This window comes from Lacerta agilis, chromosome 16 (genome assembly GCF_009819535.1).
Source record: "Lacerta agilis isolate rLacAgi1 chromosome 16, rLacAgi1.pri, whole genome shotgun sequence".
NCBI classification, from domain to species: Eukaryota; Metazoa; Chordata; class Lepidosauria; order Squamata; family Lacertidae; genus Lacerta; species Lacerta agilis.
Window position 1 is genome coordinate 14,565,166 of NC_046327.1, and position 27,820 is coordinate 14,592,985.

Genomic DNA, 27,820 nt, shown 5'->3' on the forward strand with positions numbered 1-27,820 from the left:
ATGGTGTTTATGTGCCAATGTACCAAGTTCAGCTGGAGACCAGCTCCAATGGTGCCTCCGTGGTTCAGCGGCAGAGCACATGCATTGCATGTAATAATAAATTTTATTTATACCCGGCCAAAACCGGGCTCAGAGCAGCTAACATCAAATTTATAACATATTAACATAAAATCAGGAAATCAATTAAAATGCATCCTAAAATCAAATCACAAAGTGAAATTCAGTCAGATGGCAACCCACAGATTAGACAAGGCATAGGCAAACTCAGCCCTCCAGATGTTTTGGGACTACAACTCCCATCATCCCTGACCACTGGTCCTGTTAGCTAGGGATGATGTGAATTGTAGTCCCAAAACATCTGGAGGGCCGAGTTTGCCTATGCCTGGATTAGACAGTCCCAGGATCCAGCCATGGAAAAGATCAGGTAGCAGGTAATGGGGAAGATCTCTGCCTGAGTTTCTGAGGGCTGCTTCCAGTCATGTTAGAGCAGACAGCCCTGGGCTAGATGAGAGTGCAGGTAGGCGGCAAGCTATTTTTGCTGATGCCCAGTATTGAATCTGTTTCTTAACCACACCGCTGATCACAATTTGAAGGCAGCTGTTTTCATAGACTTACACATAATCATCTCCGGTTCTCTTGTATTTCAGGCATCAGTCGTCTGGGTCATTTTGACCCATGGCTCAATCAGAACATAGTAGAAAGAAGAAGCCCTCTCCCTTTCATCTGGCTGGGCTGGAGATGCTGAATCGCTTGGCATTTCTGTGGCCTCTTCCTTGATCTCTTATTTAATTTGTCAAAAGACAGGTGTTGGGAAATCTGTGGCCCTTCAGATGTAGCTGGATGCCATACTCCTCATTCCTAGCCAGCATGGCCAGCAGTTAGGGATGATAGGCAATGTCGTCCAATAGCATCTGAAGGGCAACAGGTTCACCATCTCTGCAATAGCTAGCTGGAAGTCAAAAGCTTTCCTGCTCTGTCACTTCCTGTCATTCAGTTAACTGGGAAGCAGGACTTGAATGACACACAGGTGAAGGTCCATGTGTGCTGGCTCTGCTTTTGCAACAATTGGCTGTAGATCAGCATAGACAAACTTTGTCCAATTCACTTTGCCTTTTAATGGAACCCTAAGGTCTGCCAACAGGAGACAGATGCGAAAGGCATCTAATAGAAGAAGTAAAACAAAACCCAACTAACTGCCTTGGAGGACATCATAAGCCAAAGAGCTTGTTTTTGGTATCAGAACTGAATCAGGCTCACAGCCATTTCCCACCATAGTCAACTCCTGACTTCATTCAGCTGGCTAATTTAGGTTGTGAAAGTCGGTTTTGTTGTTTCATGAATGAACAACAGGGAGTGAGAGACCCATTGCTAATCTGTTGCACATTACCCAGAGAAAAGCAGGTAGATCCTGATCAAATTTTGCCCATCACTACCCACTACAACTCCCAGTGTCATTCTGTGTATTTGGTACAACAGTATCATGTTTTGCATTCACTATAGGGTTGCATCGAAGCTGGTAATTCACAAAGAATCTTGCTCTTTCCCTCCTCTATTTTGGAATTTTTCTGATCATCATTCGCCTTTTTTATTCTTCATCCTTTGGCAATCACTCGTAGCCAAGTAAGATTGTCTTCCATGAATATGGTCTTAACGGTGTGTCCGTAGGTGACTGTGGAGGTCAATTCTGGATCCACAGGTCCTTCCACAGTGGGGACATAGGTTTCCGGGTGGGAGCTAATCATTGTGAAGATTTGCCAAATGTGCCTTCCTCTTATCACATTTCTCCCTTTCGTCCTGAGTTCGTGCTTCTTCAAAGTCCATGACGCCTTTGGTCGAGGCTATTCTCCAATTGGAGCACTTGCATTTTTTAGGGCACTGCCAACAGAAGCAGCAAGTAAATTCTGTTGGGGAAGCATTCCTAGCGTAGGAAGAAATTTGTCTTGCAGCACTCAGCTCTCCTAGGAGACTTTCATAAAGGATCTTCATTAGTTCAGATATTTGAGTTTTACAGGTGTGAGTGGTTACTTTGACTTGCTGGCTCCATGCATACCAAATTACTTCTTTCATGTTCCCAACAGATATTTGCTTCATTGGTTTTCAGGATAGCATGTGCTGACAAATAGTCACAGGTCTGTCTTTGTCTGCCTGTCTGCAGTGGTACCTCGGGTTACATACGCTTCAGGTTACATACGCTTCAGGTTACATACTCCGCTAACCCAGAAGTAATGCTTCAGGTTAAGAACTTTGCTTCAGGATAAGAACAGAAATCATGTTCTGGTGGCGCGGAGGCAGCAGGAAGTCCCATTAGCTAAAGTGGTGCTTCAGGTTAAGAATGGAGCTCCAGAACAAATTAAGTACGTAACCAGAGGTACCACTGTATCTATCTTGTCTATCTCAGTGTCCCAGTAAAAGCAGTGAGGGGTAACTTTGCCCCATTTCAGAGACAGGGAATTGAATTTCAGAGGGCTTGATCATGCGAGACAATTGAGCCCATTAGCCGTGATCCTGCCATGTCCTTAAACACATACTTAATTAAGTCCCTTTGATGGGATCCCTTTGTTATTAGATTATTTAAATGCAATGCATTTATTCTCATTTAAAGTTAATCTAAAAGCAATGTAATCCAGATGCAGCCTATTTTAACCAAGGTTGTCTTGCTTAAATACAGCAGCCAATTCGTGAGGTTGGGTTAAGCAGTTTTAGCTGATTGCAGAGTAACCATTAGAATGATTAGGATATATATAAACTGGTAACGTGTGATGTTTGTGTGTGTATTTTAATATAATACGATGGAAACCCACACACTGAGCTTTTCGAGTTTCAAGAAAGCCATCTGTTTGATTTGCTTGGTTCATGTTGTTCAGAGAAGTAGGCAAGGGAGACAGAAAGAAGCAAAAGCAACTCTGAAGAGGAGTGATGTCTTCTTACTATACCATACTCTTCTTTGTTGTTCAGTCGTTCAGTCGTGTCTGACTCTTCGTGACCCCATGGACCAGAGCACGCCAGGCACGCCTATCCTTCACTGCCTCTCGCAGTTTGGCCAAACTCATGTTAGTAGCTTCGAGAACACTGTCCAACCATCTCATCCTCTGTTGTCCCCTTCTCTTTGTGCCCTCCATCTTTCCCAACATCAGGGTCTTTTCCAGGGAGTCTTCTCTTCTCATGAGGTGGCCAAACTACTAGAGCCTCAACTTCAGGATCTACCCTTCCAGTGAGCACTCAGGGCTGATTTCTTTAAGGGTGGATAAGTTTGATCTTTTTGCAGTCCATGGGACTCTCAAGAGTCTCCTCCAGCACCATAATTCAAAAGCATCAATTCTTTGGTGATCAGTCTTCTTCATGGTCCAGCTCTCACTTCCATACATTATAGTATAGTCTTCTTACTATGCTATAAACTGCAAACTGGAGTATAAATGCTTAGAAGTAACTAGTGTTGAACTCGGTGACCCTTGCTTCTGAGTCAGGTTGGGGCTATATCATGACATTTTGATTATACTCCTCGTGTTTTGTAGTAACTTGGGACCTGTGTTTGAAATTAGCCAGGTGCCAGGCACATTTTGCACCTGGCTTTCAACCATTTGTGACCAAGTGAAGATGCCGGGGGATCAGCATGGTGCCTGACATCTCTACCATTTGAGGATTGTTGTATCTCGACTGTTTCACACACACAAATGCCACATCGTGAAGAATTCTATCAGTTACATTTTATCTGCACAATCAGAATGAATTTCAGGAACCAAAAAGTTATTTTCTGTGCAGCCTGAGCAGGAGCAGTCACCATTAAGAAAAAGAGGTTGGAATAGGCCAGTAGATAGGTAGATAGGTAGATAGATAGATAGATAGATAGATAGATAGATGATAGATAGATGATAGATAGATGATAGATGATAGATGATAGATAGATAGATAGATAGATAGATAGATAGATATAGATAGGTATGTGTGTGTGTGTGTACTGTCCCTGAATCAATTGACTTTTCTTCCTTTAAGTTCTCCGAGCTCTTAACCTAAGCTCAAGGTTGTCATCTGAACTAGCCAGATGCTTAACTAGGAGTCTACCACAGTCAGTCCATCATTTGAAAAATAAGTCTTGAGAGATTTCTTACCCAAAGATGGCAACTAGACATTCCGTTTTGGCAACTGCAACCTTGGTTTAAGGAGCTATTTGGGGTGCATCTTATATATCCAAGTTTCTAACACTGATTGGGACTTATTTTCCATAGCTGTCCTTGTGTATATCCTTTGCCCTTGTTAGTTCCCCAGATCATTCCAGCCAATGTATATACGTATATGTGCATGTCTGAACTTGCATTTGAAAATTTGCTTTACGCTCATCACCAAGGGCCCTTCCAGATGTACCACTTATCTGGGGGTGGGGGTGGGGAGGGTTTTCCATATTTTTCTGCATGCTTCCACATTGCGTCATTATCATCCCGTCACTGAAGTGCCTTCTCAGGGTCTGAACCAAGTGCTGTGGCCAGTGCAATGTCTCATTGTGGATGGGCACAGCTTCCCCCATCACCATCAACATCTTATGCCTTTGTCTGGTCAACAGATCAGTAGATTCTGACAGATTTGTCTCCCGTTTCAGCTCTAGAGATTCTGTTCTAGCTCTGGGTTTGTGTACAGCCACCCACATCCTTGACCTAGTTCCAAGTCAAAGTTTGCTCGAGTGAAGGGACTGCCTGTGTCCTCAGGCCCAAGAACTGAGCAAAATTATTAACAAACCTTTCAGAAATATGCAATGCAACTTTGAGGAGGAGGCATGTTATGGTTGTAGCAAAAATTCCTTGTTTAGTGACGCTGCTTAGCATTAATTTGTATTTCTGACCATTGTGTTCCCTTATGCCAGGCAGCAGCAATGGTCACTCTGGTGATCAAGGAGTAACTGAGGAGTTGAGCTTCAACTTCTCCATTATTATGCAGTAGAGCATGTGTAGGCAAACTAAGGCCTGGGGGCCGGATCCAACCCAATCGCCTTCTAAATCCGGCCCATAGATGGTCCAAGAATCAGCCAGTTTTTACATGAGTAGAATGTGTCCTTTTATTTAAAATGCATCTCTGGGTTATTTGTGGGGCATAGGAATTTGTTCAATTCCCCCCCCCAAAAAAAAATATAGTCTGCCCCCCCACAAGGTCTGAGGAACAGTGGACTGCCCCCTTGCTGAAAACGTTTGCTGACCCCCGCCATGGGGTAACTAAAACCCTTCTTTATCTGGGATAATATGTAATCTGTTTGGAAGCCACCTTACATTACAGATGTAACGAGTGGTTCACGTGGAGCAGGGGCCTTTTTCTCAATCAACCCTGGTGTAAATCCAAAGTAGCAGTCGCCGTCTCAAGATAGCTCATTTGTATTAGTACTAGTAAGAGAATACAGCAGCCCTGAGCAGCCAGTAGGTGTACCAGCACTTGAAAGGAAGAAGGAATAATCAGTATTCACCACCGACTCTTGTGTGATCTGAGGACAAATGAAGAACATTTTTTTTAATGTTTCCTGAGTTTCTGCAAGTGTCTGAAAGGGTGGTGGTGGTGGTATTTGGAGTACTTATAGGATTAAGACGTTGTTTCTATTAACTGCTGACTTTTTGAGTGGAAGCTACTTCACGGTCGCATTTATGTGACAGCCCCGAGCTGGGAGTCAAATCCATAATTCTCCAAATGGTGGAGCAGATGGGCACGGGCTCTTTGTGCATGGGTCAACAGGCTACCAGCAGTGGTTCTCGAAGGCGGCGGCGGAATCATAGCAGGCTAATGAGCGACTGACTTTTGGGTCAGGGAGTGTGACAGACAGATGGGTAAACACACTGTGTTTATCGATGAGTCCCTCCTTCACAGAGCTGGGAAGAACAAACTCTTCAGTGGCCTGAATAGATGCTGCATACAGCCCCACCAAGAATGCCAGCCAGCATTTGACTAGTAAAAACCAGCGGTGTGTTGAAGGTATCTCTGGCATTTTTCTCCGCCAGTTTAAAAACTGTGAAAGGGGAGAAGACGATTCAGAGACATTATCACGGGTGGGGTACGCAGCTGCTGCTGTCTTCCAGGGAGTTAAGGGCATAGCTGTCAAGTTTCGGATTTGAAAATAAGGGATCAGCACCCTCACCTGTCCCGGGGACAGTCTACGGTTCTCAGGGACAGTCCACGCCGCGGTAATCCCCCCCAGGCTACAAATTAATTTACACCAGGAAAGAGCTCCCAGGAAAGAGAAATCAGGGCAGAGAAAAGAAAGCACTTATTCACGCAGCACACGGTTAACCTCTGGAACTCCCTGCCACAGGGAGCAGCGATGGCCACCAACTTGGATGGCTTTAGCAAAAGGATTAGGCAAATTCATGCAGGAGGAGAGGACCACTGATGGCTTCTGGCCAGGTTGGCTGTGCTCTGCCTCCAGTTAGGGGAAGCAATGCTTAATCTGAGCACCTGTTGCTGAGAAACATTCGTCTATTTTATCTTCTTCTTCTTTATATATCTGTCTGTCTGTCTGTCTGTTATTAGGTATTTATATTCTACCTTTATCTCCAAGGAGCTCCCTGGTCCTGGTCCTCATTTAATCCCCACAACAGTCCTGTGAGGTAGGCAGGCAGGCAGGCAGGGCTGAGAAAGGCAGGGACCCAAGGAGTCCCCGGACTCCAACTCTCCTTCCCAGAAATAAGGAAAATTTAAGGGATATCAACAATAAGGGATAGCAGCGGGGAAACGGCTTGGAATAAGGGAGTTTCCCGCAAAAAAAGGGAGACTTGACAGCTATGGTTAAGGGGTGCTTGCGAAGGCCCTTCCTTTCTCATGACCACGAATGCTTCCTCCTATTCCCATCTTTCAAACACGCATCAATTTCATTGGCATCGTTTATTTATTGTGTGCTGCATTTTCTCTTTGTCCATGGGGGACAGAAACATGCTTCATGGGGTTGGGTTGGTGGTAAAACAATGCCATCAGATATGAATATTTCTTAAAGTGAATAATATGGGCAATAATGCTGGGGTCTCCAACACTGTGCCTTTGGGCTCAAAACCATCTTATTTAGGTTTTTGCCTTAGTTTAGGGAGGTAGTTTGGGAGGTGTCTCCTGCCTTTTTGACTAGGTATTATTTGGGGAGGGCGTTAGGTTGTTTGCCTGGTTGTTGCTTTTTTCTACTGGGCAAGTCAAGTACATGCCATAGAGTATTGCCTACTCCTGCCTTCCCTAACCTGGTGTACTCCAGAAGTTTGGATTACAACTCCCATCAGCCATCTTCGTCAATGCTCAAGGGATGATGGGAGTTGTAGTCCAAAACATCTGGAGAGAAACAGCTTGCAGAAGGCTGGCTTACAACAGCAATAGCTCTATCTCACGTTTTTCAGACAGGGCTTCCCCACCCTCTCTGAAGATGTCTTGAGTACAAAGCATCTACCCTACCACTGTACTAGGATCCTTCCTTTTATGGGCAATTGAACTGTTTCCAGACGTTACCTGTGTGATTTCAACTCTATCTCCTGAATTATGAGCGGACGAGATATTTTCCCTTGTTCAAAGGTATATAGTGAAAGTTTTGAGCAGCCATGTTGTTTGTCTGGGGGGGGGGTTATGGAACCTCTAAATCAGTATACGCAGTAAACCTCCACAAAAATGTATGTGACATATGTTTTATGCCGAATAAAACTATCCTAAAATATGTTCCATAAAAGCAACTGGCTATTGAACTGCTTGTTTAGGTTACAGGTAGGTAGCCGTGTTGGTCTGCCATAGTAAAAAAAAAATAAAAAATAAAAAAAAATCCTTCCAGTAGCACCTTAGAGACCAACTAAGTTTGTTCTTGGTATGAGCTTTCGTGTGCATGCACACTTCTTCAGATACACTGAAACAGAAGTCCAGTGTGTGTGTGTGTGTGTGTGTAAAAGCTAGCATACTGTACAAAGGTTACATCCACATTCCTTCCTCTCCATGGTTTTGAGTTTGGTAATGAGTTGCAATTCAGCAACTTCTCTTTCCAGTCTACCAATCTCAAAACCATGGAGAGACCTGGTCTGAACAAAGACATTGGATTCTTATCTCATTATACATGACAAAGCTATCTTTAGCCATCTCACCCCTTGCTTTTTCCTTTAGGACTAATTGCAGTCGTTAACAGTCATCAATAGGTTTTCCACACCCATCAGCCAATCACCCATTCCCACCACCCTTCTGAGTAATACCCCTCCTCACTCTCTCACTATATATAAGGGTCTGGTGACTTCTATTTCACAGGTGGCGCTGTGGGTTAAACCACAGAGCCTAGGGCTTGCTGATCAGAAGGTCGGCGGTTTGAATCCCTGCCACGGGGTGAGCTCCCGTTGCTCGATCCCAGCTCCTGCCCACCTAGCAGTTCGAAAGCACGTCAAAGTGCAAGTAGATAAATAGGGACCGCTCCAGCGGGAAGGTAAACGGCGTTTCCGTGCGCTGCTCTGGTTCGCCAGAAGCGGCTTTGTCATGCTGGCCACATGACCCGGAAGCTGTCTGCGGACAAACGCCGGCTCCCTCGGCCTATAGAGCGAGATGAGCGCTGCAACCCCAGAGTCGGACACGACTGGACCTGATGGTCAGGGGTCCCTTTACCTTTACCAAGGTGCTACTGGAAGGATTTTTTTATTGTTTATTTTGCTTGTTTAGGATTACTGAGCCTAGTGAAATGCAAGCAAACGTTGCCTTGCTATTCATCATCCCTCACTCAGTGCATTGCCATTTTGGAGGCTGGGCTTCATCTTTTTTCTGTGGCCTCCTTCCTTTGCAGTTAGCAGAGCAGTGAAACAGTTTAACTGGTGCTCAGTGCCAGTGACCCGTTAAAGGAGAGATTGCTCTGAACAGCCCAGAGAAGCTTCACCTTCCCTGAGGCAGACCTTCTGTTCTGGGGGAAGCACTGCCAAATATTTGGTTTGGATAATCAACCTGCAGATGCCTCTTTTGTGGTTGTCATGCTTGGTGGGGCAGTGCTGGTAGGTGAGGGGGGGGGGTGATGAGTAATGTGGATTTTGCATTGTGCTGATAAATCCTTAGCACATAGCCTGCCTCATCAGTTCGGCTTTAATAGGAGAGGCTAGCTAGGTGCTGCTGAGAGAGGAACCCCTGGGGATAATGCATCAATTGGGTGGCACTAAAGGAAACTGAAGGTGCTTCCATTTAGTGGGGAGGGGAAAAAGAAAGAAAGGGCAGGCTGCTTGCTTTTGTGGCCATCTAGCTCCTTGTGCCACTGTTGTTATATTTAATTGCTATTGCTATTGCACATGATGCTTTACAACACTGATGGGAAACTTGTGGTTGTCCAGATGTTTTTGAACTCCAGCTCCCATCAACCCCAGCCTGCATTGCCTATTGTCATGGATAATGGGAGTTGTAGTCAAATAACATATTGGAGGGCCTCGGGTGGGAGAAAATGTCACTGTCTCGCTTTCTTTGTATCAGGCTGCTGTTAAAGAGAGTAGGAGCAGGAGCAATAAACCTGCTGTCAAGAAGGTCTTCCACTTGTGTTTTATTTTCGACCCACCCTGCCATTTGTGTCTGTATCTTGGGGGTCTCCCCCCTTACAAACCAGCCCTTGATTGGGGAGCGCTGCTGTCACTCAGATACTGCAAATTGCCTTTGATGCAAAAATGTCCCTGCGGCTAATTAGAAGTAGCCAGTTTAGTACTTCCATTCTCCTTTTGTTAGAAAGAAACCTGCAGACATTTCTAATTGAAAGTGCATGGACAGGAGCCAAGTGCCGTCTCCCCCTTCCATACAAGAGAATGTATGAGTATTTTCATTAGACAGTAACTCAAAAATAATTTCTCCTTTTTTTCTTTTAGTCCTTTATAGCTGACATATTTTTCGGAAAATATTTCCTTGATGGATCCCAGCAATTTGGTTTTCGACTACAAAACACTCCTTATTCCCCTTTTTGATAGCCAGTTACAAGTTAATTGTTTCACCCATGCATTTTTTTTTAACTATTAAGATCCTCTGGAACGTTATCATTTTCAACAACACTGCCATCCATGATTGTGCAAGATAAAATATACCAGATAGAATTCAACAGGATGTGTTTCTTGTGTGTGAAAGCAGTCGAGATTCAAGGATCCCCAGGCATGCACCCCCAGATGGTGGAGACGTCAGGGGCCATCTTGGTGCCCGGGCATCTTCACTTGGTCACAAAATGTGCTTGACAAATTTTACACTGTGCTTACAAGCACTTCGCTTCCTCACAAAGGACCATAGCTGTCAACCTTTCCCCTTTTTTTCCGGGAAATTCCCTTATTATAGCATTAGGAAACAGCAGGGAGGGTTCCAGTTACAGGTGGGTAGCCGTGTTGGTCTGCCATAGTCGAAACAAAATAGAAAATTCTTTCCAGTAGCACCTTAGAGACCAACTGAGTTTGTTCTTAGTATGAGCTTTCGTGTGCATGCACACTTCTTCAGATACACTGAAACAGAAGTCACCAGATCCTTAAATATAGTGAGGGAGTGGGGAGGGGTATTACTCAGAAGGGTGGTGGGAATGGGTGATCAGCTGATAGGTGTGGAAAACCTGTTAACGGCTGCAGTTAACGGCTGCAATTAGTCTTGCAGGGAAAGGCAAGGAGTGAGATGGCTAAAGATAGCTTTGTTGTGTACAATGAGATAAGAATCCAATGTCTTTGTTCAGACCAGGTTTCTCCATGGTTTTAAGTTTGGTGATTAGTTGCAATTCAGCCACTTCTCTTTCCAGTCTATTTCTGAAATTTCTTTGTATTAAGACAGCTACTTTGAGATCTTTTGCACACGAAAGCTCATACCAAGAACAAACTCAGTTGGTCTCTAAGGTGCTACTGGAAAGAATTTTCTATTTTGTTTCGAGCAGGGAGGGTTGACAGCTATGCAAAGGACACCTACCTATTCACAAAGGCTCTCATACTGACATGCAGATAAGGTTACCAGCTTCGTTTCTTTTCCTCTCTTTTTGCAGTACTCCTTAGCACATGACTCTTTCCTCATCAGTTCACTTCCCTTTAGTGGTCTTTGGGGACTTCACCTGCTACATTTAACTTTGTCAATCAGCTGCTAAAGGTACAAGAGCCCCACATTCCTCTTGGTCAGACAGCTATTAAAGGCACAGGGAGGGCATAGCAAACTTAGCTCCTTTCAAAATTCAACTTGTAGTGCCTTGAACTGTTTTGCTCTGGTCTTTCAGAGGTTCCTGAAGTTAAGATCAGATAATATTTGCAGTGGCTCAGTTCTGTTTCCCCCCCAGGAACACAAGCACCTAGGCATAGTCAGCCCTACTCTCAGAATAGTAACATTAGACTGTCTTAGTTTGGCAAGGTGTTGCAGCTCTCCAAATAAGGGAATTCAGGTTGATAATGCAAGAGCAACGAATTCATTAGCATGAGCTAGCTCCCATCTTGCCTAATTTACCCTGTGTATGCCTCCTGAAAGCCCTTGAAGCACAGAGCAGGGGGTGGAGGTTACCGTCGACACTCTCCTGGGACAAGAGGCAGAGATGCGGAATTTGTACGACGTTGTGAATGGAAAATTAACTACAAAGGCAGTTAAGGAAGGAGAGCCATGAAGCAAACTTCTTGCTCTGAAAAGCTTTTATTTCCTCCGGGAGTAAGAGTAGGAGGAGGGATGGTGCTTACAAAGTCAAAGAGCAAAACAACAACAGAAGCATCTTCTGATCAGCAGAGATGTGCTGGAGGTTACTGCCCACATGGAGAATTTATTTGAAGCTGTGGACCAGAATTAAGCATTAAGAACCACACTCATAAGAGTTTAAGGTTGACATGTGCCCTACTTACATAAGTCAGCCCTCTCTCTGAAGGCATTCCCTGCCCAAGTCCAGTTTAAAATCTAGATCCATAAAGGCACCATAGATATAGAGGTAAAGTAAAAAAGTTAAAGGACCCCTGGATGGTTAAGTCCAGTCAAAGGCGACTATGGGATTGCGGCACTCATCTCGTTTTCAGGCCAAGGGAGTCGGTGTTTGTCCACAGATAGCTTTCTGAGTCATGTGGCCAGCATGACTAAATCGCTTCTGGTGCAACAGGACACCGTGACGGAAACCAGGGCACATGGAAACGCTGTTCATCTTCCCGCCGCAATGGTACCTATTTATCTACTTGCACTGGCATGCTTTCAAACCGCTAGGTTGGCAGGAGCTGGGATAGAACAACAGGAGCTCACCCTGTCGTGCGGATTCGAACTGCCGACCTTCCGATCAGCAAGCCCAAGAGGCTCAGTGGTTTAGACTACAGCACCACCCGCGTCCCTCATAGATATAGAACCATAAATAAGAGACTACAGGGGCCTTGAACTTGCCCATCAACAGGACTTAGACAGCTGACCTGAGCAAGCACACAGGTTGTCTATTTGCACCAGAAGTAGTTTAGTCATGCTGGCCACATGACCCGGAAAGCTGTCTGTGGACAAACGCCAGCTCCCTCGGCCTGAAAGCAAGATGAGCACCCCAACCCCACAGTCACCTTTGACTGGACTTAACCATCCAGGGGTCCTTTGCCTTATTGAAAGGCAGATTCATTTGTTCCTATCTAAAACCCTTGGTGCTTTTACGTCTGTTTTCTGACCTGCTCATAATGCACATAAATCTTCTGACAACAATCAGTGACCAGTCTCCAGCCTTTTAAATGATCCAGGTTTTTCTTTCTTGTCAGCCTTGAACAACTCTGGATGCTCTGACCTCGAGGGCTGTGATAAGAAATGGCTTTGGGGAACAACACGCAGCGAAGTTACTCCATCATCCCATGCTTCATCTTCGTCGAGGTGAGTGCAGCTTTGGGACTTCTGGGTCTGGCGGGATGATAAAAGTTAATGTCATTGTGCTGGGTTAAACCTGGAGAGAAAATGCATTGCATTTGTTGATGGGGCCGTGATCCCGAGCACATTGTCTTGTATGGATAGCTCAGTTGGTTAGAGCATGGTGCTGATAATGCCAAGGTTGCAGGTTCAATCCCCGTATGGAACAGCTGCATATTCCTGCATTGCAGGGGGTTGGACTAGATGATCCTCAGGGTCCCTTCCAACCAGTGGCGGAGGAAGCCTCTTTGCTGCCTGGGGCGGTGGCGCGGAGGTACCCCCTGGAGGCGGGACACGACGCATGCGTTGTGATGTCACGACACACATCGGATGCACTGTGCATGCCTGGAATTTCCGGGCATGTGTAGTACATCCGGGCCAGAAAAAGGCGCTGAAAGGGGGGGAAGGGAAGCAAAGCAGGCGCTTGAAAGCGCCTGCTTTGCTTCCCTTCCCCCCCCCCCTTTAGCACCTTTTTCCAGCGCTGGGCCTGCGGCATGGAGGCGAGGGGCGGGCCAGGGAGGAGGGGCACCCCTCCTCGCTGCCTCGCCTCCATGCTGCAGCTCCGCAGGCCAGCCAGTGCCAAAAAAGGCCAGCGAGGTCTTGCTTGGAGGCGCCGATCGCGGGGGCGGAGCCCCGCCCCGAGTGTCACCCCCCTGGGCAGTACCAAGGGCAGACCGCCCCCTACGCCCCCCCCTCACTCCACCCCTGCTTCCAACTCCTATGACCTATTATCTCCTATGACCTGTTGCAGGCATAGAGCCAGCCTGCAAGAGTGTATTGATTTGCTGGTTTTGACAGGGCTTAAGATAGCTAGGCCAATGAAAATAAGATCATACTCTGTTTCCATTTTCGTGGCATGTCAAATTTGTATTTGAGTTACAAACCCTCATGTGCATATGATTTTTTAAAAATGCAATTGGTTCAAACTTGGTTTTATCTCTTTGTCTGAAACCACCTAAACAGAGGAGGTTACGTGGTATAGAAGGTGGTGATTATTACGGAGGGTTAGACAGAGTGCTTTGATTGTATGCCAGAGGAGATAATACTACTACTACTAATAATAATAATAATAATAATATTTGTATCCCGCCCTCCCCGGCCGAGTCTGGGCTCAGAGCAGCTAACATCATAAAAACAACACAATATGCATAAAAACAGACATCAGTTAATTAAAATACATCTTAAAATTAATTCTTAAAATTAGTTCAGACAAAATTAATTCAGAGATGCACCTGATTCTGTGTCTGTGCTGAAGAACAGAGCAATGTAAAAATTAAAAATTAAAATCCTCCACATGGAAAACCAGCACGTCAAGGAGAAAGAACCTTCTTAACTTTGCCTTTCCCCTGACACGTTATTTTTGTGCGTGTGTAGAACTTCCTTTCATGCAGAAACATTTGACGGTGCCATCCCCCTCGTTCCAAATCCAAAGTGACACAGTCTAGGAATGAATTTATTTCTTTATCTGCTGTTTGTGTGAACTGTGCCTCAGTCTCCAAGGAAACCCTGGGGGTGTTTTTCCTTCCTTTCACAAATCTAGGCAACAGGCAAGGGAATAAATCAATCTATCATTCCTTCACCCAATCAATATTTTTTGTAGGGAGCAAAAAAGATACACCATGTCTCTGAAGTAAGATCTTTTAATTTATAGCCAGGCACAACTATCTCTGAAGACTTCTTTCTCTTTTTTTGGCCCTCTAATGTGTGAATGATGAGTCTGTCTGAAAGTGCAGGTGAGAGAGCTATAAATTGGCCTTTCTGTAGTCAAGGCTGACATGAACATAAAAATAAATCAAGGAACAGCATTTGGGGGGAATGTGAGCATGGTTTGCTGTTCCGAATATCCTTCTGCTCGCTACAAATAAAGCCAGCATTCACAGTTGATTTAAGGAGCAGAATGAAAGTGTGTGGCTTCTTTAAGCAAGTATGTACACACACACACACACACACACAGAGAGAGATGTCTACTGGTATTCTTGTTTATAGATTCTCTTAAAAAACACATTTCTGCAATTTTGTTAAAGTTACATCCATGGTAACTGTTGTAACGTGGGGATCGTGATTCAGCAAGTGGTTTCAGCTCAAGACATAGCAGGCAGGAGACAGCTTCTTCATGTAACACTCTTTATTCAGACAAGCAAGACTGGAGAGCTGAGGAGAGGGAGATACATTTATAGGGACAGTAGAGGATACATTTTGGAGGGAACAATCTCAAGAAATCACAAAGCTGCCTTTTGGTGGGAACCAATATGACCGAGGATCCAAATGCAGCAACTTGAATGAACCAATAGTAACTGTTCCTTCTGGAACAGGAAGGCAGTTACTTTCCCCTAATGTGAATACAGACAATAGTAATCAGATATGATAACCGTTGAATCAATACACAACAGTAACACTAGAAGCCATCTTATACCTGGTCAATGTGCTTCCAAACTGTTACTGCTTTATGAGAGGGATTGTGCAATCAAATTGTGCTAAATTACTCTGTGGCCCTAGCACATTAAATCCATTTAAAAAAATATTTTGAGTTTTTGTGGATTAGAAGTGACGGAGAATGAACTAAAAGGTGTGGGATGAGCGAATGGTTAGCATGTAAAGCACTCTGCAAGTGAATCAGGATGAATGCAGGATGAACGGTTACGGTCATATAGCTATCCTGCAAACAAATCAGCACAAATCCTCAGTAAAGACCAGATATAACCTCACATCCATAAGCTTTCTGCAAGCTCATTGAACTGGTTGTCTGGAGGAACCCTTAAGAACAGTGGTACAGTACTGTTCACATACACATGATTGCCAGCAACTCTCGGGGGTTTTGGGGAGGGGTCTTTAACCCTACTTAGAGACACCAGGGTTTGAACCTGGGTCCTTTTCGTATGCAAAGCCTGCACTGTACCACTGAGCTACAGTCAGTATTTCCCTGTTGTGCTCTGCAAGGTTGTGGTTATTGTTATTAAGCAGCAGGGGATTGATCTAAGAAAAGAGCAGTTAGCTGCCCAACACATGATAGAAATCTATCCTGGAAGTCTGACCATAAAGATGAGCTGTTGTTGAGAGCCAGCCGCAACTTCCCTTCCCTGTTTTCAGCTAATTTTGCCATCTTTGTTTGCACTTTGGTACTGTACCTTCTTCTGGGCAACTTGCCATTCAGAGCTTGGGGGTTTTAAGCATGACATTGGTTGAGAGGAGGTGGGCATGATGGACTTCCGGCGGCTGACGCCATTGCGGGTGGTCGTGGGATGCTTCGGCTGCGAAGCACCCAGTCCATCCCGGGGGTTAGGAGCCCTGCAGCCGCATAGCGGGGCTCCAGTTGGGGTGCGGGAAGAGCGTCCCGCACCCTGGGCTCCCCGGCTGTGCCCGTTGTGGCTCCGAACCCTTCCCCCGCTCCCCCTGTAAAGGGGGAGTGGGGGTGAAGGGACGACGGAGCCGGGCTATAGGGGACATGCCCCAACCGGGATGTAAATGCGGCGACAAAGCCTGGGATGAGCGTCTAAGTTCTACCTGTCTTTAAGGAGCTGATAAGAACCCAGAGGCTGTGAGTAATTGATCGACTCTTTGTAATTCCTGGAACGATCTGGGGGAAAGAAGAAAGGCAGCCCGCCTCCCTCCCTTCGGGTGGTGAAAGAAATTAACTCTTTAAGTGACTGCTGCTACAACAATCGATAGAAAGTATTTGGAATTTAAAAACTGAGACTGTTGGAATTTCCCCTCGGGGGTTAACTGGGGAAAAAATATCTCCATTTGAAGTTTTGGTCTTTATACTCCGGCTTCGGAGAAATGGCGACGACTTGGTTTGTCGTGGGAAAAAACTGAAACAAAGGAAGGAAGAGACAGGAACTGAAATCTGATACTCACCCTCTCTCCTAAAATGCTGGACTTTGTGCTCGCACTGGTATCGAACTCTAGTTTAAAGGATGAGGAAATGCTCACTGTCTTGCAGCTGGAACTGCTTAATCGAAAACTACAAGTTTTGAGTGGAATTATAAACAAAAAGGACTTATTGTCCACAGAGGAGGCTTTTCAAAAGTTTTACACAATGGAATCAAACCTTGGCAAAGAGCTGGGAGGGGCGCTGGAAGAATGGTTTGAAATGGCTGGGCAACTTCGAAAGGAGGAGGAGCCGATTTCGGGGGGTGGCAGCCCTGGAACGGGAAAATTTACAATATCCAGACTCCGATGTGGCAGCTCGGGGGCAAGGGACATGGAATTGAGATTTCTACAAGAAGAAGAAGAAAAAGAAACGGAGGAGCCCATGGAAGTGATGAAGACCCTGAGGCTTGATGCGGGGTTTGTTGTGGATGTTGCCTGGACCTGTGGACACTCAAAGGAAGACAATTGGAGATTTGGTTCCGGTGAAAGACAGAAAAAGACAATGGACAGAGGGGGAGTGGGTTGAAGTACTAAATGTATAATCCAAATGGTCTGCCATGGTATCTGAAATTGGAGTGTGAAGTCTGTTAATTACAAGTTTATTTTAAATAAGTAAGGAGATATTGAATTTTAAGTTAAAAGCAGCATGATAAAGGACAGAAGAAATAAGTTTAGCTATAAGAATATTTGGTTATGATTTAGGTTATAAGGCAAAGATTAAGATAAGTATGTTATCTTTTTTTTTAAGTAAAGTTAATCTTTTTATAGAGAAAAGTTGTTAAGGAAATAGTATATTGATTTAAAACCGAAGGTGAATAGGCGGGGGAAGTCAAAGTCAAGATTTAGAACTAGAAATTTTTTTTTGTAAGGTATATAAATAAGAAGAAGAATCCTGACATTATGTGTATTTGTATTTGTTTTTGTATCTGTAGGTGTGGGGTTGGGTTTGTGTTATATTATGAAAATGCTAATAAATTCTGTTTAAAAAAAAAAAGAGAGGAGGTGGGCATGAGGGTTGGATTGGTCTGCTCACTGCTGCTGTGTCCAGGCTTCAGCGAATCCTATCTCCCTCATGGTGGGATGTCAAGAAGCAGAAAAACCGGAAGAGTTCTTACCAAGTAGCTTGTTCAGTATTCACAGAGAGAGACGAAGGAATGCAGTCTCCCTTAGATAACGGCATTGCTCCAAATAAAGTCCACCCCCGGCCCTCCTATTCTACGTCACCCCTGTGCCAGCTGATGTGCGCTTTCCGCCTCTGAGCTTTCTGTTCTACTACTCTCAAGGCACGCCTGGTTCTGATAGAAGGGGGGGTCAGGAATGCTTTCAAGAGACACTGAGTCTGTTAGCTGTCTCTCCCCTGGTGCTTCTTTTTCCTGCTACTCCGCCAATATTTCCCAGCTTCTCCCCTCTGCAGCCTCCCCTCTTACCTTCTGCAGACCACTGTTCTAAATCTATACTGTCCTCCTCTTCTCGGGAAGGTACAGAAAGAGGAGGGCCAGTTCCCAACATTCCTCCTCAGTCCAGCCCCTCACATGCTGTTGTGATCACCTACTGTGTGTTGCCTTTTCCTTATTGCTGTCTAGAGTGATAGGATGTGCAGGGCACTCTCTCTCTCTCCCCCACGTAAAAGGCCAAACAAACTTACCTTCTCCTCTGCACCTCCCATACGCGTACCAGTAAGCAGTTCAGGAAGAAGAGCTGGGCAGAATCGCACAACTGCTCGTTGACCCCGGGACAGGATTACATAAATTGGGCTCCAATCTGAAAATGAAGCTAGTCTTGCTGAAACAGATATGCAGCCGCATGAGACTACGCCTGATTAAAATATGACAGTATTGCTAAGAAATAATAATAATAATAATAATAATAATAATAATAATAATAATGCCTTTCTGTCTCAGTAATATGACAAGTTTTACATGCCAAGATTATTCGCATCTCACTTTCAGTTCCCGGGTTACATATTATTACATATTCTGACCTGGAGATAAGCTATGTGCTGTAAGAACTTGTGATGTACTACTGGCTTTAACAAATTCCTTTTTACATCTGGAATGTGAACTTTTCAGTAATAGAGAGGATGCCTGAGACATATAATCTATAACAGCAGAAAGGTTAAATCAATGTTTCGGTCCTTAATTGGAAGAGCTGCTTCCTATTTAAACTGGACAAGAAGGTGAAGCAGAGGCTCATTAAAATAGTTCCCAAGCATTTATCAAACCAGTACCTAAGGAACTCAGAAAATGAAGATTTTTGAAGACACTGCAATCAAAGAATTATATTCAGCTGAAAATTGCCTTGTGGGATCGTACCGAAGGTTCATCTACGCCACAATCTTCTTTCCAACAGTGACCAGACAGAGATCTCTGAAAAGTTTGTGGCATCTGTCAGTCAGAGGAATACTGCCAGTCCTGGCTAATTACCACGGTGAAACTTAATGTCTGTGTCCATACATCAGTGGTGAAGAATCTATGATCCTCCAGAAGATGCTGGACTCCAATTCCCATGAGCCTCAGCCAGCATGGCCAGTGGCCAGGGAAGATGGGAGTTGTGGTTCAGCAACACCTGGAGGGCCACAGGTTTCCCATCCCTGAATTAAACCATGCTTTAGCGATACTTGCACAGTTGTGAGAAGGACTTCTGCAGCCTTTAGTTTCACATTCCCATCATTCTTGCTTGCTTTTACATGTGAACTAGAGATCGTGGTTTAAAACGAACTTGTCAGTTTCAGAGCAAGCCAGCTTTAAACCACGGTTTATGAAGCTGGCTTGCTTAACTAACCAACCAACCAGTTTAATTAACCAGCTCTGTGTCCCTTGTGGCTACTATTTATAGATGGATAATGGTTAACACTCGCAGATCAGCCTTTTATTTAAGTGCTAGCCTGGTAACCATACAGTGATGGGGAATGGAATGCAAGGCTAGTGATTGGGCCAGTAGAGGAGGAATAGAGTGCTTTGTTCTCCTCTGTGCATAGTATAGAAACCAGCAGAAAAGTACAGTAGTAATGTACGGAAGTGAAAGCTGGACCATAAAGAAGGCTGATCGCCAAAGAATTGATGCTTTTGAATTATGGTGCTGGAGGAGACTCTTGAGAGTCCCATGGACTGCAAGAAGATCAAACCTATCCATTCTCAAAGAAATCAGCCCTGAGTGCTCACTGGAAGGACAGATCCTGAAGTTGAGGCTCCAGTACTTTGGCCACCTCATGAGAAGAGAAGATTCCCTGGAAAAGACCCTGATGTTGGGAAAGGATGAGATGGTTGGACAGTGTTCTCGAAGCGACTGGCATGAGTTTGGCCAAACTGCGGGAGGCAGTGGAGGATAGGGGTGCCTGGCGTGCTCTGGTCCATGGGGATACGAAGATTCGGACACGACTGAACGACTGAACAACAACAAATGTCGCCTCTCTGCCAGCCCTAGACTAGTAAAACATTTCATGGGCTAGTAACTCTTATGACCTTATTTATTTACAAGGCTGCCATAGAAAGGCCCGCCATCATTTTTAAAAAGCTATCACTGTACTTTGCAGCAATAACAGCAGTTATGCATTTCATAGGAAAAGTACTGCCTTTTATTTCTTGAGAACTTAATTTAATTTTGTCATACAAACTTAGGTTCTAGCATTTTCAGAAGAGACAGAGTAATTATTTCTATCCACTCTCCCTACGCCACTCATTTTTTTTTTTTATAAATCTCTTATCATAAATCTCCCTTCCACACCACTTTAGGAATATTTTCCCCACAAACTAACCACCTCCCAGTTTCTTAAGCCTTTCTTTATGGGTACGATGCATACTTTGGATTAATTTATTTTCCTTTTTTCTGTATACATCTTTGATTTATAGAACATCTATAGATAGATATCTCACCCTCAACAGTTTTGAAAAGCTAGCTGAAGCCATGCTGATTCTTCCCTCACCAAGACTTGTTCTTCTGTATGCTTCATAAATTGTGTTTTCCTTCTGTCTACCTCGTACAGATATAAGTTTGACAGGTCTGGATCTTTTACATTTGTTTAATGGTGTTAAATCAGTTGTCTTCCAGTCTTCACGTAAGAGGTGGACTGGACTGATAAGCATTTATTTGTTTTTTTATATACTACTTTTTGGCCCAAAGGCCTCCAAAGCAGCAAATGGTGTATTGAAACAAAATATACAATAAAGTATAATTAAATGAAGTCAGTCAATCAAAACAATATAAAATATGTTTGTTAGTTGATGAATAATGTCACATTTTTTGTTCTTTAAGAGCTTTTGTGTGGAATTCTGTCTGGTTTTGGTTAATTGTTCATTTTCATGTGTCCATTTTTCTGGAGACATTATATTTTTGGCATCTGTACTTGACACAGTTCTTTGCTTATACACTCGTACCTTGGTTGTCAAACGGAATCTGTTCCGGAAGTCCGTTCGACTTCCGAAAATGTTGAAAAACCAAGGCGTGGCTTCCGATTGGCTGCAGGAGCTTCCTGCACTCAATCGGAAGCTGCGTCAGACATTTGGCTTCCAGAAAACATTTACAAACCGGAACACTCGCTTCCTGGCTTGCAGCATTCGGGAGCCAAAATGGACGAGTACCAAGGCGTTTGACAACCAAGGTACAACTGTGCTACAATAGTTCACACCCAATATCATCAACTCCAAAAGCCAATGAAATTTTTTAATGAATCCATACCCATTTCCAGGTGGAATCCTTTGCAGTGGCTTACCAGCTGAGTGCACATAACCCAAAGCAATTCTGAAATTATTCAGTAATCTTCAGTAGAATCAGTTTTACCATAGGAGTGTTCCAGCATCAGTGTACTAGAAATGAGTCTCTAGGACCAGACAAATTGCCAAGGCATGTGATTTGTGATGGTACTAATGGGGTGTACATATCTTATCATTCTTTCCTCTGATGATGGAAGAAATTAGAGGGTGGGGGGCGGGGAAGACTGCCAAGGCTTAAAAGTTAAGCCATTGCTGCAGCTCTGCAGTTCAGAATACCTTACCTCATCAGGTTGGCTCCTTTTTGAGATAGAGATATTTATTGCCTGGAGAAGAGTATTGCAAGCTGGAAGGAAACAGTTCTTGACAACTCAATTTATAACACACTCGAGAGAAACTAGGAGATTTTGAAGGATAATTAAAACCAGAGTGACGTACTGGAAAATGCATCAAAGTATGATGGTGCTGTCAAGCAAAGTGTCTGAAGCAAGCAGTTGCTCAGAATGTGCTGGATTTTGAATTGGTCCTTCTGGGATGTTTACCATGCTGCTTCATCAGAGGAAACATGTCTTAAATGGCTTGGGTTTGTTTTTATTTGGACAGATTGGGTCATCACCAATGTCTGCTCCTTACATGTCTGCTCAATCAACAGAGCTTCCCTTGGGTAAAGTCATCCCCTTGGATGTTCTGCCATAGCATGAATGAACATCCTCCCCTATACATAAAGCCCATTCAAAAGGAAAACTATATTCTGGGGGAAGCTTGTAGTTTAAGCTTTCTCACTCACATGCTAGCGGTCAGGTGTATGTAGATATTTTATTTTGTCAGTTGGAGTTCGTGGGGGAAGTTGCTGAGAATTTATTTGCTCTCCCACTGGAAGACAGAAGAATTACCATCGATAGAAGAATGGCAGATGAAAATGATGGACTATATGGAGCTCGCAGAAATGACCGGGAAACTCCGTGACCAAAGGGACGACGCAGTGGAGGAAGAATGGACGAAATTTAAATTGTATTAAAAAAATTATTGTATGATTGAAAGTTAGATATAACTAGAAGGAAAGATAGGCTGTAGAGTTAAAGATAAGTGGTTAAGTTAGACGATGAGTAAATTTTTAAAAATAGATAAGAATAAATAATTCGATAATTGTGTTATAAAATATGATTAATAGGTTTAGAAATTTAATGTGTTTAGAAAATATAATGAGTATTCAGAAATTTAATATGTTTAGAAGTTGCTAAAGATGATTGGACAAGGGACGCAGGAAGAGGGGATAGGAGGAAGTCCCACTACATTGTGAGGAAGGAGTGTTAGATAAGAGATAGATTTATATGTTGTAGGTTTGTATTTGTTAGTTTGTGGTTTTTATGTATTTGTAGATTAGTTAATTTTTGTGTATAAAATTTCTAATAAATATAATTAATAAAAAAAGAATTTATTTGCTCTCCCTTCTACGGCCATCCTTAATTCATGAATGAGCGAAGAAAATGCATTTGAAAATTGTAAGATGGTTGTATATGTAAAACCATGGGCTGATCCACTTGTTTTTGTGTCATTCTGCCAGTTTTTAATGGCAAGGTTTCGCCATAAGCTGTGTGCGGATTGCAGGGCAGAGGGGAGGTTGTGAAGCCAATGCAAACTAGCCCCGTTTGTTTCAATGACAGAGTTTCAAGGAGGCGACTGCCAGAAAAGAATATTTGGCCGCAGGGCTCAAACTGGCGTACACGGCAAAGGAACTCAGGCTTGAGCTGGGTGACCTGATTTCAGAGCCAAATGGAAAGGGCAGTCGCGAAGTTCATTGAATCACAGCTGTAAAGTAGGGTAGACTGCGTCATTAAAGCATGCAAAATGCCTTAGATGGTAAAAAGGATGTTCCTGTATGAAAAAGCCACTTCCGCCTTAAGGAGGAGGTGGGGTTGCGAGCTCTCACGACCCCTCCACATGTGCGGGGTGGTGGTATGGTCAGCCCCGCATGATTGGGGGATCCCCGGCTGCATCACTGGCCAGGCCAACCAATCTGGTTGGTCTGGAGGTGTGGCATGCTGGATATGAGCAGGACGCAGCTGGGAGCTCGCCCCTTTTCATGCTTCCAGCTTGGAATATGTCTGGAGAAGAGAAATGAGGAGGTAGCGCCATCACCTGCCCCACACATTGAAGGGTATTCCATTAAAGGATTCCGGTGGGTGGGTGGGAGGTGGCCCCTGTCCGAAGCCTAGAGAGGCTAGGGCCTAAGGCATGACCCCTATCGGTGACCCCCGGGGAGCTCCTAGTTGATGTGCATCAGCAGGATTCCCCCTACTGGTGGTTAACCCTTCCCGGACTCCCTGCAGATGGGCAGGAGTCAGATATAGTCGGTTAGGTCCAATGCCTAAGCCAATACCACTCACAACCTGTAACCAATAAAGTTGTGGCCTTTTTTAGCCCATCTGCCTTAAATACTGGTGTCAAGTGTCCTTATTCAACTACGAAGGGGTGGGGGTGGGGGGTCGGGACCTTGCCAGGCAATCCTTCTTGGGATTTTGGAAGTGCAAGCCTGCAACAAAAAGTTGCAATGTATCTGCATCTCTGATCTCACCTTGTCCTCTGATTGTTTTCTAGCTTCATTTAAAACCATAAAGAAAGCCCTGCTAGATCAGACGGTGGCTCCATCTCCTCCAGCATCTTGCCTCCAATTGCAGCCAGCCAAATGTACCGGGAAAGCCCACAATGAGTGCATAAATGCAACAACCCGCTCCTATTGTTTGTCTCCCAGCAACTGACCATGTACCGGTGTTTAATCACCTTTTTAAACCACCAGAACCATTGACGGATCTTACAGCAGTGAATTCCATGAGTGTTGAACCATGTTGTGTGTTGAACCATGTTCTATCGTCTTTCGCTGTGGGACTCTTACGTCCTGATGTTATGAAAGAAAGAGTGAAGAAGAGGTTTTCTTCCCTCCCAAAAATCTCTATCCTCGTTCCCCAACTTTTTTGTAAGCTAAGAAGCCATAAACCAGGCATAGGCAAACTCGGCCCTCCAGATGTTTTGGGACTACAACTCCCATCATCCCTGACCACTGGTCCTGTTAGCTAGGGATGATGGGAGTTGTAGTCCCAAAACATCTGGAGGGCCGAGTTTGCCTATGCCTGCCCTAAACCTTTCAACTCAGGGTTGCAGAACCTGTTGCCTTCAATATATTAACTCCCATCATTGTTGATGATTGGCCATGCTGGCTGGAGCTGATGAGAACCCAACAACACAAGGGAGGGACAGAGCTTAGTCACCACCCCTGCTTTAGCCTTTCCTTGTACCAATTTCTTAATCACCTGCAAGTTTCCAAACCTCTGAGAAGGAACGACCAAAGTTGTACCCAGAATCCCAAATGCCATTATTCCTGCAAAAAAAAAATAAATACACCCAACATTATTTTGTGCTGGGTTTTCCACATTTAAGCAATCTAACAGAACGGTTATTTGAGGTCAGTTGGGGGAGAAAGTGTTCTCCTTTTTCTTTTTCTTTGCTTTGAGGCTCATGAAAGTCTGGTTTTAATTTAGAGTTTTAAATAAAAAATACCTTGTGGAGACATTGCATGTAGACCTCCTTGCAAAAATATATAGCTTTAATTTTGAGAAGCTAGGCAGAGAAATATTTCTCCTTCCCAGAATGTTGCTGCTGTGAATATGTGATAAATTGATTCTCATTTAAGGGGGGAAATGCTGCCGTTGAGTTTTTTTCTATACGTCATATTTTGCCATCTTAAGGCGTGTCTGAAAGGATTTGCCGCTGAATTCCATGTAAAACAGAACCCGGGCAATAATGTGAGGTTCCATCTACATGACTGCTTTATATCTGATGCAAATCCATTTAGGAAGTGCTCCATTCTTTTTAGTGCCGCGACCGTGGTTTGTGCTGTGTTTTCTCAATATCTGGAACAGGTGTGTGCGAGACAAAATGAACAAGACAGCACAGGGGTGAAATGAACATGATAGCAAGGATGAAACCCATGATGCAGTTCGACCAGAAGATGCACAGTCTGTACCAGGGGTAGGCAACCTAAGGCCCAGGGGCCGGGTGTGGCCTAATTGCCTTCTCAATCCGGCCCGTGGACGGTCCAGGAATCAGTGTGTTTTTACATGAGTAGAATGTGTCCTTTTATTTAAAATGCATCTCTGGGTTATTTGTGGGGCCTGTCTGGTGTTTTTACATGAGTAGAATGTATGCTTTTATTTAAAATGCATCTCTGGGTTATTTGTGGGATGTAGGAATTTGTTCATCCCCCCCCCCAAACATAGTCTGGCCCACCATATGGACTGAGAGATGGTGGACCAGCCCACAGCTGAAAAAGTTTGCTGACTCCTGGATGCCCTCACAATATTTTCACCATAGGAGCCAGCTCTTAGGGGCTAAGGTCCCTCCCCCCCATCAAATATTTGAGGGAGCCAGGGGCCCCAAAGTTGATTGGCAGGACCATTCAAATGGCGTGTATGTGGCCATGTCATGTGATCGATTATGTGTGGTGGAGCTTACTTGCTCCCCCAATATTTGAAATTGAAATGCTCGCTGAGGTCACTTGGATGGTGAAGTGAAAGGTTTTCAGCCCAACCAAGAAAGCTTGTTTTAGTTTAGATTTTTTTTAAGAGAGAGAGAGAGAGAGAGATTGAAAAAAGGCGTGTTCTTTGTAATTTTGCACAATTGACTTGTTAACCACATGAAAGGTACTCCCTGATATTAATTTTTTATTTAACTTCCTAGTCTGAAGTTTCTGACAGATAACTTTTCTGATCACTTGGAGTCCAAAGAAAGTAATTTAAAACAACTGTTGTTGAGACATTTCATTCCGAATCTGCTAGACAGAGCCAGACAGAGGATGATGACAGGTGGGTGTCCTGACTCCTGTCCCCCATAACATAAATCCCAGCTATGCCCATGTTATTCCCTGTTCTGAATAAGGAAACTGTTGCCGCTTGTCCTCAGCTTAGTTTGCTTATTGTTTTTCTCAATTTTCCTTCTGCCTTACCCCTGATTTGACAAGAGATAGTCTGACTATTTACTGAGTGGCTTTGGTCTTTACAAAGGATTGCCATCAGAGAAAAGTGCCTGCGATCTATGGCTCCTCTTTTCACGTTCCCTATGTAGCATTTAAATTGAGAACCCGCACATCCAGCTACGTGAAGGGAAAAGCATGCCTCAAACACTCTTCCTGGTTTTGCAATGTCTAAAGCCACCTCTGGCGCTCCATGCTATTTTCTGCCACTGCATTTCATTCTCATTCACATGAAGGAACCTATTCATTTCGCTTTTTGTTCCCACCTCTTTAAATTCCTCTCCTTTTGCAATATCTGTTCAAGCATTTCTCCTGCCCGTGCCAATCATGTCTGTTGTTTTTTTCGTGTGTGTAAATCGAGGCCCGTTCTTCATTTTGTTCCAGTTCATCAAACAAATCATAAAACAGGATTATTTGCTTGACAAATAAATATCTAATCATGCAGTGTGTGTGTGTGTGTGTGTGTGTGTGTTACCGAGCCAGGTAGCTCTAACATTACCAGACAAAAAAGAAGCTCCTTCATTTTGGAGAATAATAATTGAAGAAGGCATTTGTTACATAACAGGCAGAAGCGAACAGAACTTTGCATCTGAAATCACCAGTGCCTTGTAAGAGAGGACTGTGTCTTCCCAAAAGCTAGCACTAAATTAATAGCAGTTTGGTGTAAGGATGCTCTCATACGATCATAGATATGTAGAATAGATCTGAATATAGACAGCAACTCTTTTTTTTCCCCTGGAGGGCCATTTTCAGATGTGAGCTTGAGATCATGGAGATTGGACACTGGCCCACTGGCAGGGCCAGCTGCCCACGGGGGTGGGGTCAGCCATCTGTGGGGGCAGGGTCAGCCGCCCGGGGGGCGAGCTGGGGCAGGACGCTCCGCGGGGCCTCCGGAGTCTGCCTGCCTCCTCCCACTCAGCCGCTCTACAACTGAGGGGGAGGCGGCGGGTGGACCGTTTGGGGCAACATGGAGCCTGCGGGTTCCTAAGCGACCGCATCACTCCCAGGAGAGATGTGTGGCTCGGGCACGCTGCAGGCCCTGCGGTGGGTGCCGCCCGGCATTTTGTCACCCCCCTCAGGGGTGACACCCGGGGCGGACCGGCCCCACCGCACCTCCCTTCCTCTGCCCCTGCCCACTGGCCCTTTCCTACCTCTCCAAATGCCAATGATAGACCATTACCCCGGTGACGACCCCCTAAAGTTGCTGGCCAGCAAATTCTTTTCTCACACATACAAAATGAGAAGAAAAGCACCTGTACATCTTTCTTTGTATCACGGTGCGACGAACCTCCTGCCAACTTCCCCTCTGTTACTAAGTGTATTTCTTCTGAGGTGTTCCGGGTCACTTTTTCCTATTCTCCCCACCTCAATGCCTTGAGGTCCGTCTGTGTGGATAATCCCCTTTTATTATAACTAGGGATAACTTAGTAACGGG

The 27,820-nt window shown here is 44.5% G+C and overlaps 1 protein-coding gene across 1 annotated transcript in view; it reads left to right on the plus strand.

Annotated features, from left to right (window-relative positions):
- Positions 1–27,820, plus strand: part of PLPPR1 (phospholipid phosphatase related 1) — a 105,264-nt gene that overhangs the window by 44,972 nt on the left and 32,472 nt on the right. Inside the window, exon 2 of the mRNA XM_033173244.1 lies at positions 12,642–12,750. Within this exon, the coding sequence (XP_033029135.1) occupies positions 12,688–12,750 (63 nt within the window). The 5' untranslated portion in view covers positions 12,642–12,687. The remainder of the gene's footprint in view (positions 1–12,641; positions 12,751–27,820) is intronic.